Source organism: Mixophyes fleayi, chromosome 4, assembly GCF_038048845.1.
Source record: "Mixophyes fleayi isolate aMixFle1 chromosome 4, aMixFle1.hap1, whole genome shotgun sequence".
NCBI classification, from domain to species: Eukaryota; Metazoa; Chordata; class Amphibia; order Anura; family Limnodynastidae; genus Mixophyes; species Mixophyes fleayi.
The window spans coordinates 144,058,309-144,073,004 of record NC_134405.1 but is presented as its reverse complement, the minus strand read 5'-3'; the positions used below and the strand labels follow the sequence as shown (position 1 = coordinate 144,073,004).

The 14,696-nt window shown below is 38.8% G+C and overlaps 2 protein-coding genes across 4 annotated transcripts in view; one reads left to right on the top strand and one right to left on the bottom strand.

The window, feature by feature from the left end:
* Nucleotides 1-11,337, bottom strand: part of SLC35B4 (solute carrier family 35 member B4) — a 29,682-nt gene extending 18,345 nt beyond the window's left edge. The window contains exons 1-6 of one of the 2 annotated variants that reach the window (XM_075208541.1): nucleotides 11,149-11,337; nucleotides 10,535-10,648; nucleotides 10,340-10,442; nucleotides 8,694-8,743; nucleotides 4,995-5,076; nucleotides 3,092-3,152 (exon numbers count right to left, since the gene is read on the bottom strand). In XM_075208541.1, coding sequence (XP_075064642.1) covers nucleotides 3,092-3,152; nucleotides 4,995-5,076; nucleotides 8,694-8,743; nucleotides 10,340-10,442; nucleotides 10,535-10,648; nucleotides 11,149-11,225 — 487 coding nt within the window. In that variant the 5' untranslated portion in view covers nucleotides 11,226-11,337. The remainder of the gene's footprint in view (nucleotides 1-3,091; nucleotides 3,153-4,994; nucleotides 5,077-8,693; nucleotides 8,744-10,339; nucleotides 10,443-10,534; nucleotides 10,649-11,148) is intronic. The other variant, XM_075208543.1, reaches the window with a different exon arrangement.
* A 518-nt stretch (nucleotides 11,338-11,855) lies between these two features.
* LOC142149984 (uncharacterized) overlaps nucleotides 11,856-14,696 on the top strand; it is a 96,142-nt gene continuing 93,301 nt past the window's right edge. The window contains exons 1-2 of one of the 2 annotated variants that reach the window (XM_075205259.1): nucleotides 11,856-12,043; nucleotides 12,347-12,477. The gene's annotated coding sequence lies outside the window, so the exon portion shown is untranslated. Of the gene's footprint in view, nucleotides 12,044-12,275; nucleotides 12,478-14,696 lie in introns of those variants that run through there. The other variant, XM_075205258.1, reaches the window with a different exon arrangement.

Sequence of the window (14,696 nt, the reverse complement as noted above, 5' to 3'; positions counted from 1 at the left end):
TTACGCAGCTAACTCCCCCCACTACTGGAAAATATTAAGTCTTATCACACCAAATAGGATAAGCTTACAATCACTTGAATACTCTACCACATCTTTTATACCTTTTTTCAGACCCCCCCCCCTTTCACCCTAAAATAACCTGCAAACTCTTTCAAACTGCTTCAGCAACTGGCCACCAAATTTATTTGGTTGGCCAGGAAACCAAGGATTCACATGCGTATTTTTCATAAACCTACCCAAGGGGGCGGCTTCGGTGTTCCCCACATCCTTAAGTATTACCCATGCCACTCACCTCACTCAAGGTGTCCTTCATTCACCACCCAGCACTAGGGTTTGGGTTGACACTGAGGCCACCGTCTCCAACACCTACTCACCAGTGTTCCTTCTCTGACTCAAACCATAAAATAGACCCCACCATCTCACCTCCCTCTGCCCCTCACATTATCGTTGGCTACCTGGACTCACCCATGTCATCATTCCTGATTCCCTGTTTCACTGCTACCTTGACACATCCCTGATGTTCCTAAACAAACACAGAAGCTCATCACAAATATTCTTAGCGCCACAAAGTGCCAAATTGCTTCCTTCTGAAATAATACAGAAGCTCCCACACTTCCATCCATAATTAAGCGCATATGGAAAGTCTAACAAATGGAATTTATCTTGAGCATCTTACACCGTACACCCAAAATAATTGCTGGCATTTGAAGCCCTTGGACTGAGCACTATGGGACTCCTCCCCATTTAGTGGCTTGATGTCTCCTCTTCTCTTGTTCTTTTTTCTCAGAGCAGAGACTTCCCACACCCCCCCCCCCCATTCTTTTCTCTCGCTTTCCTCTACATCCTTCCCCTTTATTTCTTAACATATTTTACCTTCAGATTTTATAGATTACTTTCCCCTTTTACTATGCATAGTACTATTTTGAACAATCAGATTGCCATTAATGCACTGTTCTTGTGATATAAGTCCTCCCTTGCATTTTCTGTTTCCCCCTCATGCCTCCCTCTTTTTCTTATTTCTTTACCCCCACTCTTGACAAGTGTTTACTTGCTTTTTATGAAAACCAATAAAAATGTTTATTGATGGGGAAACAGCAGTGAAAGACTGACCTTTGGGAATAGAGACTCTGACCTGCTTGACCAATCTGACGGAAGGAACAGGTATACCAGTTGGTAGAGTCAGAAAACTACCATACGTCTATGCCAACTGCTATGGGATGCCAGCAGGGAGTTACAAACCATGGAACTTGTTGAGTTGATATGACAGTAGATCTACCTCAGGGGTTCTCCATTTAGCTGCGAGCTGGAGAAAAATGTCTGGATAGAAAAAATATTTGATGGGTTCTATCAGTTTGTGACTTAAGTCTAGAACATATCTGTCCACTCCTGCAATGTAGACAGTCGTGGTCATTGGGAAGAGATTCCTACTTAAGCCAGATTTTGGTCATTGCATTCCTTCATGACATGCTCACTTTGTGGAGGATGAATGCAATAAAGGGTCATTGTACAATTTGACATGTATTGTAGTACCTATTTAAGTCCTCCATCCAGTGGAGAACGGCATAAAATATCATCCTACGATTCTAAGAAATTTATTGGGTTGTTTGACTCCAGTAGCGACCAACGGCTATGAATGGTCCGGGAACCCAGAATGTTTCAGGTCACTTTAGAATGCTTGCATCTGTTAACACCAGACAGAAACTAGGAGGTGGGAGATATGAATGAGATGGATTTGCGAAACATGTTCCACTGGTGGACAATGGTTAACTGAAGATACCTGGTGTTAAACTGCACAAACAGAACATCTCTAATTTTGCCACAAACATTTCAACATCCTGCATGAACTCTTAAGCTGGCACTATGCTCCAATGGCAGAGCGCAGAAACCCAGTCTTAAAGGCTAGAGATAAATGAGAAACGAATTTGAGCAGTGTTAATTAATCCTAGAACATTAATTTTCTGCAGAGGAAGCACACTTCTGGTGGGTGAACAACCAGCCAAAGGTTGACATGGTGGATAGAGCTAGGTGTGGCCAGGCTGCATTCTTTCCTCTAGACAGTCTTAATGAAAAGGTTGATCAACTCTGTATGTAATCCCCTTACATCTCTTCATTGCTTCTTCAATTATCCACTTCCTACCAGCCATATGAACCTAAACTGCTGTTCTGGTGGGGGGTTTTTTTCTGTTTGATTTATATACAAAATGTAAATATCCTCTAAATCAGTGATGGCCAATCTCAAACAATTAAGGGGCCGCATGGAGCGGCCCTCTGACCTTCAAAAGGGCTGAAAGTTACCCATGAACTCAGTAGTAAGTTAAAACAATACAAATTAGATAAAAGAAAGACACCATTCTGTAATAACATATCAGCAGACATTTTAAATACGTTTTACAAGCTCTAATAAACAAATCTGGCAAAGCAGGAAGGAGCTCTTGAGAGCAGGTAAAAGCTCAGAGGACCACATGTGGTTCTATGGCCACCTCTTGCACATCACTGCTCTAAACGTTCTTAACATGAGCAACCTGCTATTAGTCAATAAAAATTGTTAAAATACAATAAAGAAGCATCAAAACACCTTCAATTTGTCCATGGAAAGTAAAAATAATCTGTGTTTTACAGTTTATAAAGTGTCTTGCTTATCATGAGAAAAGTATATGTGTTGTGTACCATACTGCTTCGAGAAATAAGGATGATTGGAAATTTGAGAGATTTACCATTAATGTTTTTGTGTGGATAGAAAGGTGCTTATGTTTTGGTGAGGGAGATCCACTGTTTCCACCCAGGCAGAAGAGTGACAAAAACACAGTGCTTCTGTCCTGCCTCAGTTAAAAAACAAACCTGATTCTGTACTGGCACATGTGGTGAAGAAATCAAGCGGTTTTTCTTCAAGTCATTATTACAAACATCAGTCAAAATAAAATAAAAAGAAGGACTGGCTAAAATATCACAGTGCAGTCTGCAGCCTGTTCAGTAACCTCTAAATGTAGAATGGTGTGGTCCTATCTACCTGTAAGGGGTCTCTTTTAGAGAAGATAACTTTTAGGTTTAGTGGACCTTTAAGATGTTTGATGCAACATAAAACAGTACGTACCTAAAAGCCACCAGAGAAAGGCTTCAAACCCTTCATCTTCACTGGACGTTGAATGGGTTGTCTGCAAGAGAATAAATACAAAACTGAAATGGAGGTATATATTATTAAAGCTGCACTACAGGGTAGCATTGATCATTTTAAAAAAAGCTACAGAGATAGAGCAAGCAGGACCAATAAGAAGTTGCAACCACCATGCTTGTGGCTTCAGATTGGTTCATGCCCCCAAAATGCACATAGCCCAACAAAGTCCCAGAAGTAGCTACATGGAGAAGCACTAGGTGCTACAGCTACAGGATAGAGAGGGCAACAGAAGTAGGTTTTGTGTCTTCCTTTGTATTAACTATAAACAAAATGGGTTTTCCAAGTTGTATAAGTTGTAATAGCTGATGGATTTTTTTTATTTTATTTGGCATATATCTATTTTGGCATAAGTATGAAAAAGTTATCCAGCGTGGTTGGGAATTGCAAGTTTCCAGAGAAGAGGTTAGTATTTCCGTAACACAAAGTAAGATGGCTACATCTACTAAAAAACAAAACCAACCTTGAAAATTAAATTTGCTCTCTAAGGAACATGAATGCATGTTGCCTAAATATACAAATATTACAGTACATCACGGCATGAAATAACAGCCAGGCACTTCCAAAATGGCAGGCCAATTATGTTAATTTTAAGGGCAATACAACTGTATAGCTTGCTAAAGTGTCTGGTCGACAAATACAGCTAATCACACCCCTGCAGCATGCTTAATTACAACAATTAAAAGTACCTGACCCTGCCTCCACTGTTCTCCAATAATCTTGCTACGTGAGACTAATCCATGCTGCTATGTTTATTCTGTGCAGCAAAGTGCTTCCCGAGACATGTTTGAATATCTGCAATTTTGCATTAAGTAGGTTGCAGAAAGTATGGTCTGCAGATTTCCTGCTTTCTGGCAGTGATGTATATGTAGTTACTTAGTTTTTTCATTTATAGTGTATATCCTTCCTTTATCTTTATAAGACATGGAAACAGCTTGAATGTGTAAAAAACAATAAAAAATTAAACAGTCTAATTGAATAAGATGTTAATGTTTTTCAAATTTATGACGCCACCTGAAGTCTAAAATAAGAGTGAATAGCAGTCTATTTATTTATGGCTGACTTATTAGGTTGCAATAACTAAAAAAACAAAAAACTAATTAAAAGCCAACTTGAAGTTTACATTTTGGGATAGCAACAAAGGCTATTTTAATGCCCTGGTATAGAGTGTAATTTCTGGTACTCTTATCCTGAGAGCTTACATTCAGTAGTTGTACACTTGATGTAAGTACAGTAAAGGAGAGGATAACAGTAACTTTGCTTCTTACAAGTAGAGGGTAGCGAACAGATTTATATAGTGCACCCAAGAGTGGTAAATGCAGTCCATCTCATTATTGAGAGCAGCTCCTTAGTCTCCAGGGCCTCAGAGCAAGATGCAAGGGATGTCAGTTATACATTCTAATACCTGTATGTAAGAATTATAAAAATAAATGCACGAGGTAGCCATTTTCTTTAAAAGGTTAACTCCTCTCAAAACAGATTTTTACCAACTTAAAGTCATTCTGGCAGGTACTACCGTGTGCTTGAATAACTCCTGATAATCGAAATAGAACTTTCCTGAAATCACTAGAAACTCACTGTTGTTGCAATTTTAAAATATGTTGCGAAAAACTATCCAATTTTAGCAACACCTGTAACAATGATAACGCTATGAATTACACTACAAAGTCCTTTTTGAGAGAAGTTACCCTTTAAAATTAAATTTGTAATCATTTTATATCTCTCATAACTGGGGATATACCATGTGAAGAGTGTTCAGAAAAATACATTGGCAAAATTTATGTATGGACAAATATGCTTCTAAAACATGACAGTTGAAGTTTACCATTTGTTTTGCAGACATCAATGTGCAAATAAAGATCCCCATAGACACTAGGATAATGGACAAGTACTTGGATGAACTGTACCTGCAAATTAGACAAACAAGAAAAGTATTATCCAGAATTTAAAAAGAGGGCGGATACCTTTTTAAACACTGTTATACAATATGTAAAAGAATAGAGATTTATTCACATAAAGAATTCAATACAAGAGCATTTAAGAGAACAATAAGTAAAGCTGGGTACAAACACACTACACGGTTTTCCCCAATAATCGGCTCAAACTGCCGACATTCGACCATTCGTTCAAAAGTCGGGTCAGTGTGTACAGTTACACGATGGTCGAAAGTCTGCCCAAATGGACGATTCTCGCCTCATTTGGTTGGTCGTACCGTTTAATATTTTCGTTCCAATCTCGTTACCACTGTGTAGTGTGTATGAACTTCCGACGGATCCACGACAATCCTCCGATACTTCCTCGACCTGGGGGGCGTGTGTATGTAAATTTTTGATGTCAATCACAGTCCCACGTGGTGCGGAATCCGCACATCATTGTGTTTTGTATCGATGTGTATTGCACCTGTCTGGCTGTAGACTGTTACACGTGTAGAAAGCATGTGGGTTATTACCCTTTGGATGTATGTTGGCATTCATTTCTCATTTAACCTCTATAAAGTTTCAAAACTATGAAAGTTATGAAAGCCATAATAACATTTATTATAGAATGGATATGCCCCAATATGTCTGGAATACTCAAAATAAACAACAGTGTGAATGCAAAACTTTTATTGCTGGAAAAAGCAATAGAAACGTTCAACTTCTCCAGTAGAATTTGAAAAGTGAAAAAAAAGTAGCATTACAGTGAAATGGTGGTACTGGTTTATGGCACAACAGTTGCAAACAGCACATACATATCATCGTATGTAGCAAGCACATACAAACTGAAATGGAACGGCTGCTGTGCTACATCATGTGTAGGGCTTCCACTGAAGATTTGTGGCCGGACACATGTCTTTCCTCAACTAACCATAGACACCAACAAGTACACACATTTCAGACCATGGGTGGACAAAGCGGCATGTCTCAACCTTGTATGACATCCACGCTATTACCATCAGTAAGGATGCTACATTACGTTGGGGACACAGCTGGTATGGACACAAGTGAAATTTTGCACTACCAACATTTATAAACTGTTGCGCTGGTCCTAACAATCTTTGATTTGCACATTCCAAGTTAAATGTATTTTTACTACGTTAAAGATGTTAATTTGTAAAACGATATTTTTAAATTAAATAAATACTGTTGCTTTGTACAAACCTTCATATACTGGTCACCGAGAACTTCAATGATAGCAACACAGGTGTCAGGAATTATCATCCCAAGAGCTTGAGGTGAAATAGCCGTGCTGTATTTCAGATCTGCCAGTGTTCTCCCTGTTGCCAAAAAACATAGGGTTGCCACCAGTCTTTGCTCTGGCGGTATGGGTCTCCTTAAATGGGTGTTCTCGCTCTGGATGAGAGGGGTTACAAGTTGGAGCAGTTCCTGAAAAGTTGAATCATTCATACGGAGAAAATTCTTGAAATCATCTGGGTTGTTGTCCCGTATCTCCTGTAGCAGAGGCATATGGCAGAACGTGTCTCTCCTCTTGAACCACTCTTTGCTCCAACATGATCTATTCTTTCTCCTTCTTTCTCTTCGGTTCCGTACCATCATTCTTCTTGCCACAGTAAGCATGAGAAGTGCAGCTGCTTGTTCTTGTTTTGTAGCCATTGTACGTTTACAAATGGGAATGAATGAAGGGACAGTGGTAGCCTTCTGTTTTTACGCTGTTTTGGGAGTTGACTATAGTTTAGGGTCCGCCCCTTTATGCTAATGTCTCCGGTTTCTCATACATTTCCCTGAAAATGTCGCTGCAGTGTGTACGAAATTAAAATCATTGCCCACGACAACATGGCTGTAAAGTTGCTAAAGGGACGTCCGCTCTTCCGTTTATCAGCCTAAACAAGGCTAGTGTGTATGCAGTCCATGGACCGAGCGATCAGACAATCGATCGCATGTAAAATTGCTCGGCCTAAAAAGTTGGTCGAAATTTCTGTAGTGTGTACCTAGCTTAACACACACAAAAGATGCCAAATAAAAGTTGGATTTTAAAATACTTTCCTCAACCCAAGGGCCAATGCTACATTTTTAAAATAAAGTTATACTAAATTAAAAATTATAAAAATTATACTAGATTAGTGAATAAGTCCAAAAATTACTTTAGCTTTAACGAACACAGATTTGTCATAATATACATAAAATTTAGCAATTCCAAGTCCAAATAAAGGAAAACACCCATTGTGAATGGCAAATTGTCACAGATTGGTTCCTCTACCCACTGCAGAGGTCTATCAACAAGCAAAAGGATCTATTGCCAGGTACAAAAATCCCAATTCAATGGGATTTTTACAGGACTAGACTCATAACACATGGCCAAAAGCATAGGGACACCAAAACATCTCATACCAAAATACCAGTAAAATTTGGCAGTACCCATTTGGTTAGGAAGCGTTCTCCTTGCATTCACAAAAGTCAGATTTGTCTGTCACACTGCCAAAGAGTGAAGTGTGATTCATCACTCCAGAGAACAATTTTCCACTCTTTAAAATTCCAATGGTGGCATACATCACACCACTCGAGTTGATGTGTGACATAGTATGGTCATCTGGCGGTTGTGTGCAGTAGCTTGGCCATGGACACCCTATTAAATGATGCTTTGACAAACAGTTCTTGTGCAGACATTGCTCCCAGAGGCAGTTTGGACCTAAATAGTGAGTGTTACAACCAAGGACAGAGGATTTTTTGCTCTTCAGCACTCTGAGGACTCGGAGGTCCTTTTCTGTGAGTTTGTATGACCAACCGCTTTGCTGCAGAGCTGCTGTTGCTCCTAGATGTATCCACTTTGCAATAACAGCACTTACAATTACCAGGGCAGTTCCAGCATGACAGAAGTTTGACAAACTAACTTGTTGGAAAGGTGGCATCCTATGACAGCGACACGTTGAAAGTTACTGATGTCATGATCTGCCTGCAGCATACTGCTTTGCCTGGCAGCTCCTGCCTCCTGGACTATCAGACTTTATCACTTGTGTTCATTTTATGTGTTAGCAGCAGTACCTCTGATCACCAGAGGTGCTGCTATTGTGCCTGTTGTGCTCCTAGTTCCTTAGGAGTTAACACTGCTTCACTCATCTCATGCACCGGGGTGTGTTTCATTTATACCCGTCTCTCCCAGCATTCAGGGCTGGTTATTGTTGTCCCATCCTGTTGTTCCTTTCCTCTGCTGTGTTTTTGGTTTCATGCTGCCTGGATCTCTCCATATTACCACTTACCTTCATCAGCCATCTACCCGGTATTTATTCCTGCAGATTCAGTAATAAACTTTGTGTGTTTTCACCTCAATCCTGGCTCCTGAGCTGCACTTGTATTTGAACCATGACAACTGAGCTCTTCAGTACCACCCATGCTAATGTTTATGAAGACTACATGGCTGTATGCTTTATTCACCTGTTAGCAATGGGTGTGGCTGAAATGGGCAAACACTAGTTAGAAAGAGTGTCCACATACACTGCATTACCAAAAAGTATCTCTTTCCTTGGTTAAATCAACATCTAAGTATACATTTTAAGGCACATGTGTGATATGCAGATAAAAGTACTTACCGCTTATTAAGGATAATAATACCTAGGATCATGTTTGCTATCAAAGATCCCTAGAAAATAAAAGTTTACAATATTAAACTCTTGTCTTGATGGAATGCAAGTTCTTTGAATAGCATGTATGAAAAAAAAATTATACTTTTCCAAAAGTTATATACTGAAATAACTCACATCCCAATGTAATAAAATATTACAAGTCTAGGGGGTGATAATAAAACAGCAAGTTAGCATTAAATAGAGGTAAAATATGAAACCAAAGAAAGAATACTGAAAATAACAAATTGGTTTTCCCCCTTAAATATGAACACTGCAAATCCCCTCCATTTTCAATAATAATACTTGGCGGGGGTCGCTCCAGCTGGAATTGGGTCTCATTTTCTGTATTTGGACGTTTCTTGGCACTTAGATATAGCAGAGTCCATGATAAATTTAGTGAAAGTACCATTGTTGGAAAAGTAAGGTATTAAAATCATATTTAAATATTTATAACTTAAGATGCTCTATGCCAAAACTCACTTGTTTACAGTGAAAATAAACCAGTAACAATATACTGATTAGTACATTTTGAGTGTACCTTTACTTAAAAAACAATTCAGAAGTTGCTCACAACACATTGCAAAGTTCTGTGAAACTTCAGCTCAAACCTTAACCGATTTGCATCTACTTCAATTACACGTACGTATATTACACAGGGCCGTAACTAGGGCTGTGCGATAGGGGCGACTGCCCAGAGCGCAATGCTGAAGGGGGGCACAGTTTCTGTGTAGTTTAGGTTCATTTAGTTAAAAGTGAGAGCCAGGGGACGGAATACAGGGGCTAGTATTTGAAGTTACGGCTCTGATGCTACATATATAACTAGAGCACATAGAAAGATCAGGATTGCATCTTAAAAAACCCATAGAAATGATTGTGTGTGTGTATATATATATATATATATATATTTACTTCTCATGGTCTATTGGATCCCCCTAATACAGACTTTTAAAACAAATGTATTTTAATATTTATAACCCATTTTCAAGGGTGAGGTAAGATTGGGGAAATGCAGACACCTAAAGTCTGTGTGAATGGTAAGCAATGTATTGGAAGTAAAGCTCCTGTGTGTAGTTTGACTAATTCTCACATAAAACTGACATACCATGCTTTGGTGTTTGAGCTTTTAAACTCATGAGAAGTTCTCAGCCACTGATTAGAAGATTTGTATTATTCTGTTATAAGTGCCAAGAAAATACTCATTCACAACAAGTTTGCTGTTGAACCTAATGATTATGACAGGATAAAACCACACATTTTGGAATCACATTTCATATATTACACTTTCAAAATGTAGGCAATTAGATATCTAAAGAAAAAAAAAAAAAAAAACATAACTTAAAAGCAGATCATAGCTAAAGATGTGTAGCTTGAATATTATAGTCTCTTGACCGTGAGGGGAAAAAAAAGTTAGCAATACCAGGAAAGCTGAAAAGTTTACAATGTCAAGACACTATTAAACATGACACTTTATTTTTACATAGTTACCATTTGTGTAACACTACATACTGTAAACTGATTGTTAGTAGGAATGGACAGGTCTGTAAACTGTTAAGAAAAAGTACACAGCAGTTGAAAGGAGAAATTATTGGAACATGTTTATTTATCCTACTCACCGATCTAAATATCATGTGTAGCGGCATAGAGATATTAAGGTTCAGAGCATAATTATTCACCACGCTGACAGTAAAAAACATCGCCACCATAGTAACGTAATACCTTTAATAAAAAGGGGGAAAATACATTTTGCATAAAAAGATTTCCAATATGGGGAATTGTCTCCACACAACAGTGACACAAGCACACAATACCTTAATGGAATAGCAGGTCGCTTCCTTCCAAACTGTGCTTGAAAGATAAAGCCTTCTGTTGCGATGAACACAAACTGTGCAAAAGTCACTATGTTTCCACATCCTGGGAATTTTCTGAAGAGAAATAGAGGCAAGAACAACGACACTATTGAGGCTGCGTAATACAATAAAAAGTGACAAATAACAAAAGCATTTTACCTGTGTGTAATGTTATAATTAACTCATCACTACAAATTAAGATTCTTATTCATTACTACTTTTGTTGACTTTGCTTATTCCTCAGTTTCGCCAACTTCTCGGATGCCAGTGAAATCTTAGGCAAACAATAATTAGCATCTGTAACTATGTCAATGCTATAGCCAGCACTGAAATTATATTATACTTAGTCTATCCAAGTACTGTACCAAATTATTTGCCTCTAATAATTACAATGTATAGTTTTTATACAAAGGGATGTGAAATAGTGCATTGGGATCCATGGGATATATATATATATATATATATATATATATATATATATATATATATATCTCACAGAAAGTAATATACCATCTGCCAAACTGCTCAGAATTGCACAGCTGACTAATGAATGACTTTTGTTCCCACTGTCTCACCTTGCTAAGCATTCTAAAAATACCACATTACTGCAACAACCAAAGAATACTAAGCCCACAGCCACAGTCGGATGCATGGTAAGAGGGGACCGGAACAACAGCCGCCACGGACAACTATCTGCGTGGAACACCGAATACAGATCTCCAAGCCGGTGTTCTACTGAAATTGGAAGGAGTGGTTAAGTCTGTTTGACAAGCCGGCGAGTGACGCACAGCCTTCTGGAAGTTGTAGTTTATCCTTTGCATACGTACCTTTTCATTGAATATGGAGTTTAGAGTAAAGAAATACAACTCCCGATAAACACTGCAACGGCCTTCGGAAGCTCTAGCTCTCACTGAATACATTTTGGCGACTATGCAGACTATTGGCAGACGCTGTGACGGAACTGAAATTGAAAACCAAAAACGACTTTTGCGTGTCTACGAAAAATTTACAGCCACCATTCCACACATATTTCTTATTTAAAATACAATATGCTATTTGTGCAGGTTTAAATGAAGGTTTCTTTGAAACTAGGAGCAGTCAACTTGTAAACAATATGTTTTACCAAAGCGATACATGTGGAAACAGTTAATATATATAAAAGTAGATCAACTAGTACCCCATAATAGTTATATAGTATAGAGTATGAGGAATGTGCTGACTTACCCGAATGTGAAAACTGCTGCTAAACTGAAAACCCTTCAAAAATTGCTCGCTGCTGGTTACTATCTCTAACCAGAGGGCAGCGATACATGTTCATTCACAGGAGCAGGCCGGGGGGGCTTCTGGTCCCATAGTGGGCTACCTTGGGCTGGACCACATACATTTATTTCCCTTTAAAATGTTCCTAATAGGATGCTGAGTCAAATTTTGCTGGTGTTCTACCAAAAGCAATGAACATGAGGATGGTGGGTAAGCACAGCCTTATGATTTTAATTATTTTTGCCTTATAACGCTGCTACGCCGGCAATAACCCTGGCAATGGTAAGATTCGCCGGCTTTTGCATTTCCCAAGTGAATTGCACTAGTGTTATGGCGGTACTTGTACTGCTGCAATACCTATTTTGTTAACAGGTAACAGACTAAAATCATTTAATCATGTAAAAAATGCTTTATTCCTTGACTAAAGCATTTTTAATATATAAAGTGTTTTAGTATTTGTAGTTTGCGTAAAGTAAATATCTACTGTTAATGGGGTTTTCTTTTCCACTTTAGAGAAATTAAGGCCCAAATCTGGCAAGTCGATTTAAAGATTGGACTTGCAAAGCGTTACCCCCACAGAGGAAGGGTGAGAGGTATTACAACTGCAGAGGAGGGTTGAGAGATATTACCCCCACAGAGGAGGGGTGAGTGAACACTGCACTGAGAGATGAATGTGAGCTATAAAGCCACCATTTTAAATGTGATTGCCCATGTAGCCATTAGGAAGTGTGCAGGAGGAGACAGGAGATATATATAGGAACTGTACATATCTATTTTATCACTGCTGCAGTTTAAGAATGTGCAGGAGTGAGTGTAAATAAAGAGTTCATTTTGCAATATAAAGATAGTCTGGTGCCCACATTATTGAGACATCTTATTGCACTGCACCCCCAAGTTACATTACCTATGTCCCAACATCATCAAAAAGACTTTGTAAAAATAACCTCTCTGTACGGGAACCCTCTGGTCATTTACATCCTTGCCCAGGAGGTAGCCAGGCAAGAGAAGGAGGTGTACTGCCTTACCTCTACACATTAATATTACACAGAGGGACGCAGGTGTTGTAACTTGGTGGTACAGTGCAATGTCTCAATAATTTGGGTGGCAGGCAGGGTGTTACATAAGATTTATTTGAAACCAGGTGCAGTTTCTGGCACAGAAATACTAACTAGTCATCTGTTTATGCACAGTGACACAGTAGTTAGCACTGCTGTCTTACAACGCTGGTGTCATTGGATCAATTCCAACCAGGGCTCTATATCCTTTCTCTTACATTTTACATACCTCCACTTGTACATTTCACTTTGACCATGGTTAGCACTTCTGCATCACAGCACTGGGATCATGAGTTCAATTCCTGACCATGGCTTTAACTGTGTGGACTTTGTATGTTCTCCCTGTGTTTCCGTGCTTTTCCTCCTACACTCCAAAAACATGCTAGTAGGTTAATTGGCTGCTATTAAATTGATCTTAGTCTTTCTCGGTCTGTGTTTGTGTATGTTCGGGAATTTAGACTGTAAGCTCCAATATATAAATAGATGATGATCACATGGTGCTCTCATTATTCGGAACTAGAGGGATCGATGGGGTGGATAAGCCTGGATCCCTCTCCATCCGTTGTGAATATGTGCCACGACTGTGTCCTCATTCTTAATACTTTGCCCACTAATTACATTTTGCCCTCCTTCATCACCCTGTTTTTCCTTTATTATGCTGTCCCCCTCCATTCTCTACTTTCCTTCCTATGATTTTCTTTCTTCTGTTTTCTCTTCCTGTACTTCCTTTCTTCGGCCTTATGGCTCCTCTCTGCGCCACTCCTCACTGACTGTGTCGGGATGATGTCACGCCCAACAGTCAGTGAGAATGGAGAAGGCAGGAGAAACAGAGCCGTCCGCCGAATGTAGCTCTGGTGGATAAACGGGAGGCCGAGGGAAGCGACTCTGAGGCATGGTGCTCCCCAACTTACTGCCGACCCCGGCTGTGAAGAAGTCGGGAGAAGAAGTACCGATATGCCATACCATCACACTTTGAGCACTATATTTATGTGTGTGTAACAGAGAAACAAGAGATAACAAGTAGTGTAGTTTTTTTTCCACACCATATATATTGAGTCAAAATGTACTATTAGAAAATGAATAAGAATCTTATCTTAGACTGATCACTTTGACTAAGATTTGTAGCACTGGGTTGGGAACATTTTGTGTGTAAAAGATATATACAGTCAAGTCCATAAATATTGAGACATCGACACAATTCTCATATTTTGGGCTCTATACACCACCATAATGGATTTGAAATGAAACTAACAAGATGTGCTTTAACTGCAGAATTTCAGCTTTAATTTGAAGGTATTTACATCCAAATCAGGTGAACCGTGTAGGAATTACAACGGTTTCAAATCCATTGTGGTGGTGCATAGACACCAAAATATGAGAATTGTGTCGATGTCCCAATATTTATGAACTTGACTGTATGTGTGTGTGTACTTGCTTACGGTAGGGAATTAGACTGTAAGTTCCAATGGGGCAGGGACCCAATTGAATAATTACATTTTCTTGGAGAAATGCTGTGTAATATGATTGGTGCTACATAAATAGACAATAATAATAATAATGCACAACTGAAGGACTGCACTACAGAGAATGGAAGAATAGAAGTACCTTTGTTGATTAAACAAAATTTAAAAGGTCCAATAATATATGCAATCTATAACTCCCAATCTATATACTACAAATGTAATTCACATATGTGGATAAAAAATACCTTACAATGTATTGAGCAACTGAAACAATTCATATAGAGAATGCAGGTTAAAAATGAGTAAAATAATATAAATAAATAAGTTAGATGCACATACATTCTG